The 5,000-nt window shown below is 54.4% G+C and overlaps 1 protein-coding gene across 1 annotated transcript in view; it reads right to left on the bottom strand.

Moving 5' to 3' along the window:
* The window catches only part of LOC122251215 (G protein-coupled receptor kinase 1-like), a 91,265-nt gene that overhangs the window by 30,460 nt on the left and 55,805 nt on the right, over positions 1–5,000 (bottom strand). Inside the window, exon 4 of the mRNA XM_086552518.1 lies at positions 1,094–1,155. Coding sequence (XP_086408644.1) covers positions 1,094–1,155 — 62 coding nt within the window. The remainder of the gene's footprint in view (positions 1–1,093; positions 1,156–5,000) is intronic.

Here is a 5,000-nt window from a genome sequence, read left to right as displayed (position 1 = left end):
CCCCGCCTCGTCCCCATGTGTCGACCCCGCCGCCGCCTCCCGTCGCCTCCTCTTCTGCTCCAGGTAGAGAGGACAACGACATCTCCGCCGCGAAGGAAGGCGAGGCTGCTGCGAAGGGAGACTTTAAGTCCCAGGATTCCTGCCCTGTGTACACGCGAGGCGCTCCGAGGCGAGGAGGGTGTGGTCAAGGGGAGGGAAGAGGCTCTCCCTCTCTACTCTCCCTCTCGCTTCCTTTCTCTCTCTCTCTCTCCTTCCTCTCTTCTCTCATCGGGCTTCTCGATCTTTCTCTTTCTTTCTTTCTTTCTTTCTTTCTTTCTTTCTTTCTTTCTTTCTTTCTTTCTTTCTTTCTTTCTTTCTTTCTTTCTTTCATTCTTTCTTTCTCTTCTCTCTCGTAAATAGCCCATGTAGCCTAGAAAATGTAGGTATCTGTGTCCATCGCAGAATATAGTTGCCAAAGTAAATATGGGGAAACTACTGCTACCATAACACAGACTTACTTCTGTAAGATGAATAAGATATCGTTTACATAAAATAAAATAAACATGTATACGCATTAGATTAGTGCGGTTGTGTAGGTAAAGAGAAATGGGTTGGGTGTAGAGAGAGAGAAATAGAGAGAGAAAGAGAGAGGGCAAGAGTGAGGAGGAAGGAAGGAAGGAAGGAAGGAAGGAAGGGGGGAGGGAGGGAAGGAGAGAGAGAGGAAGAGAAGAAGAGAAAGGGGAGGAGGGAGAAAGAGAGAAAAAGAGAAAGAGAAAGAGAAAGAGGGAGAGAGTTGTGTGTGTGTGTGTGTGTGTGTGTGTGTGTGTGTGTGTGTGTGTGTGTGTGTGTGTGTGTGTGTGTGTGTGTGTGTGTGTGTGTGTGTGTGTGTGTGTGTGTGTGCGCGCGCGCGCGCATATCAGGGGAGGTGTGAGCATATGTGTACGTGGGCGTGTTTGTGTCCGTTCCCTGGGCTTATGCAGCTCCTCTGCCTGGAATTGATATAACTAACCCACTTTAAGGGAAACAAATAACAGGTCTGGATATTACAGGAAATCAATACCCAACGTAATAAGAGGGAGGGCGTCCAGCCCCAACGCAGAGCACTCATACTCACCTTTCGACGAATTTGTCAAAAAGATCCCCACGTAAATGCGTAAATATTTCTTCTATGTAGGGCTGTGGAAGAAGAGAGAGAAAAACACAATTAATATAAGGAAGAGGCGCTTGTTGCAGTTGTCCAAAAGTATATAGAGAACGAACATACTGTACTAGGACACGCTTTATTCCTTCCTGTTCCTCGTCAGCAAACTCTCGCGCACGAGGCCGAGGGAGCCGCAAGGAGCCGAGGCGCTCACTCGAGGACACCCCGAGCGATAACTCATCCTCAGGCGGCTCAGCCCGTAATCCACGCCGCCCCGGCCCCGACCCCTCCTGTCCTCCCCTGCCCGCATGACAGCCAGCGACGTCAGGCAGCTCATTGGCTGTCAGCCTGCCTGCCGTCCTGTTCCAAGTACCTGCGATGCCAAACCATTTTTGTCCCTTTCCCCTCTCCCTCTACTTTCTCCATCTCCTCTGTCAATATATATATTTACTTATCTATTACTACCTCTACACACATATCAACTCCCTCCCTCCCTCCTACCTTACTTTCCCTTTCCTTCCCCACGCTTCCTCTTCCATTCCCTTCTGATCTCCTTCTGTTTGTTCTCCCCCTCTCTCCTCCTAGAGGACGACGGACGGGCTGCTGTGCCTTCGTGTGCCGACGCTGTGCTCGTCGCCTCGTGCTACGTCACGGGCGGTTGCATCAAAAGCACTGAACGATGCTAGACCCCGGCCCTCAAATGCTGACACGATGCTCGTAATGCTCTCGCCATGGTGTGGTCGGATGCATACAGACCGGTATTCGAGAGAACGTAATAGTTCTATTGTCCCTCTTTACCATCTGTGTGAGACATCATCTCCTGTCCCTCGGAGAAATCTCAAACCCTCAATCAGTGTTAGAAGCGTTGCTTTTACTCTCACGAGCGTAGCCATCTCAGTGTGATTCTGCATCTTCTGCCTACAACAGCCACTCCACTTTACTTACAAGGTTAGAAACTATCAACACGAGGCCAATATCACTTGTGTCGCTCGTGGCTTCCGGGAAGTGACAGTGACTAGGCTTGGTAAACGTGTGCCCAGGCCAGATATCCCGTGCCACTAACGGCCACACAAATTGAACAAAGCCTCCCCATCGATGGCGCCGCCGCTATTGCCGAGGTGCAGGGGGTGATGTAGCACAGACAGGCCGAGGTCGACGTGTTTACTCTGGACATTGATCGAGCCTTTGTCAAAACGCTCTTTTCTGGTGCCCGCGAAGTGCCTTTCCGGACACTGCTAAATCTTTACATGTATGATGTTAGAGAGAGGCATTAAAATGACAAACCCGCTAAAGACTATGGCAAACAACTGTCTATTTGAAACTGTAACTGATGTTTTCAGTATCACCAGCATCATTATCTTTATAAGCACTGCTATCATCCTCCAGTGAAAACAACCGCCACCCTTCCTTCCTTTCTTCCCAATTGCCTTTGTTGCCAAACTGTAAACAACGTCGACAAATCCCAATGACCATTATCCCCACCATTATACGGACGAAAATACACCAAGTCTCCTCCCACCCTGTAGCCCGGCCCTTCACCTCTCATCCTCTACGTAGATATGTTGCTTCTCATCATCACCAATCATCACCGCCTCCGATCAATCATCAAACTCTAATCACAATTAAACGCAACAACTCGGCCGCTTTCCTTTCTTCGTCCTTTTTTTTTTTTTTCAGAAAAGCCCGACGGGATCATCAGCCGCCATCGCAGCACCGCCAGCCACGCCGGCTCAATGGGAGGGGTAGAGGGGGAAGGGGGGCAGGAGGAGGGGGAAGGTGGGGTAAGGAAGGGGAAGGAGAGGAGAGGGAAGGAGGGGGAGGAAGGTGGGGTAAGGAAGGGGAAGGAGAGGAGAGGGAAGGAGAGGAGAGGGAAGGAGGGGGGGGGGAGGGGGGAGGTGGGGTAAGGAAGGGGAAGGAGAGGAGAGGGAAGGAGGGGGGGGAGGAGGGGGAAGGTGGGGTAAGGAAGGGGAAGGAGAGGAGAGGGAAGGAGGGGGGGGGAGGGGGAAGGTGGGGTAAGGAAGGGGAAGGAGAGGAGAGGGAAGGAGGGGGGGGAGGAGGGGGAAGGTGGGGTAAGGAAGGGGAAGGAGAGGAGAGGGAAGGAGGGGGGGGGAGGAGGGGGAAGGTGGGGTAAGGAAGGGGAAGGAGAGGAGAGGGAAGGAGGGGGGGGAGGGGGAAGGTGGGGTAAGGAAGGGGAAGGAGAGGAGAGGGAAGGAGGGGGGGAGGAGGGGGAAGGTGGGGTAAGGAAGGGGAAGGAGAGGAGAGGGAAGGAGAGGAGAGGAGGGGGAAGGTGGGGTAAGGAAGGGGAAGGAGAGGAGAGGGAAGGAGGGGGGGGAGGAGGGGGAGGAGCAGAAGAGGGGTAGTAAAGGGGAAAGGGGGAGAGGAGATGGAGGGGAAAAGAAGCGAAAGAGGAAGTAGAGGGGAGGTAAAGGCGAGAGGTAGAGGAAAAGATGACGGAGAGGGTTAAAGGGTAGAGACAAGGGAGGGAGGGAGGAGAGGACATGAGAATGGAATGCAACAGGAGGGAAAAGGTAAGGAGAAAAGATGGTGAAGGAGAGAAAGGAAGGGAGGAAGGGAGTGAGGGAGAAGGCACAAAGGGAAAGGAGAGAGAGATGGAAAGAGGGAGAGGGGAAAGTGGGAGGAGGGTGGGGGAAATAGGATGAGAGAGTGGAAACGAGTAGAGTCAGGGAAAGAGGAAGGAAGAGGATGGAGGACACGAAAGAAAGAAGGCAGGGAGGGAGGGAGGGAGGGAGGGAGCGAAGGAGGGGGAGGGAGGAAGGGACGGAGGGAAAGAGGAAGGGAGGGAAGGAGGAAGAGGAGGAAGGGAAGGAAGGAAGGAAGGAGGGAAGGAGGTAGGAAGGGAGGGGGGGAGGATGGAAGGAGGATGGGAGGGAGCGAAGGAGGGAGGGAAGGAGGGAGGGAAGGAGGGAGGGAGGGAGGAAGGGAGGGAGGTAGGGATGGAGGGAGAGAGAAAGGAAGGGAAGAAGGGAGGGGGAGGGAGGGAGGGAGAAAGGGAAGGAGAGAGGAAGGGAAGGAAGGAGGGAGGAAGGGAAAGAGGGAGGGAGGAAGGGAGGGAAGGAGGGAAGAGAAGGAAGAGAGGGAAGGAGGGAAGAGAGGGAAGGAGGGTGGGAGGGAGGGAAGGAGGGACGGCGGGAGGGAGGGAGGGAGGGAGGGAAGGAGGGACGGTGGGAGGGAGGGAGGGAGGGAGGTGGTAATGAAGGAAGGTAAGAGTGAGAGGTGGGTAGGAGGAAAGGATGGGTGAAAGGAGAGAAGAGAGGATGGAAGGGAAGGAGGAAGGAAAGGAGGGAAGAATGGGAGGTGAATGGAGGAAGCGAGAGAAGGGAAGGAGGGAAGCGAGAGAAGGGAAGGAGGGAAGCGAGAGAAGAAGGGAAGGAGGGAAGAAAGGAGGGACGCTGTGAAACTCCAGGTCAGCCCATAAATCGACTCGGAGTCAATAATGAGATCACGGCTTCCATTACTGCGGACTCGTCAGCGAAGAGCCCCGTCGACGCGGGTTTCCAAGACGGACGGGAAGGAAAGAGAGAAAAAAAGAAGAAAAGGAGAAGAGGAAGAGGGAGAGGGAGAAGGAGGGAGAGGGAGAGGGAGAAGGAGGGAGAGGGAGAGGGAGAGGGAGAGGGAGAGGGAGAGGGAGAAGGAGGGAGAGGGAGAGGGAGAAGGAGGGAGAGGGAGAGGGAGAGGGAGAAGGAGGGAGAGAGAGAGGGAGAGGGAGAAGGAGGGAGAGAGAGAGAGGGAGAGGGAGAAGGAGGGAGAGAGGGAGGGGGAGAAGTAGGGAGAGAGAGAGGGAGAGGGAGAGGGAGGAGGGAGAGGGAGAGGGAGAGGGAGAGGGAGAGGGAGAGGGAGAGGGAGAGGGAGAGGGAGAGGG

The sequence above is a fragment of the Penaeus japonicus genome, unplaced genomic scaffold (assembly GCF_977035675.1).
Source record: "Penaeus japonicus unplaced genomic scaffold, GWHDUDI00000001_assembly GWHDUDI00000027, whole genome shotgun sequence".
Lineage (NCBI taxonomy): Eukaryota > Metazoa > Arthropoda > Malacostraca > Decapoda > Penaeidae > Penaeus > Penaeus japonicus.
This window is presented reverse-complemented; position numbering and strand designations above follow the sequence as displayed.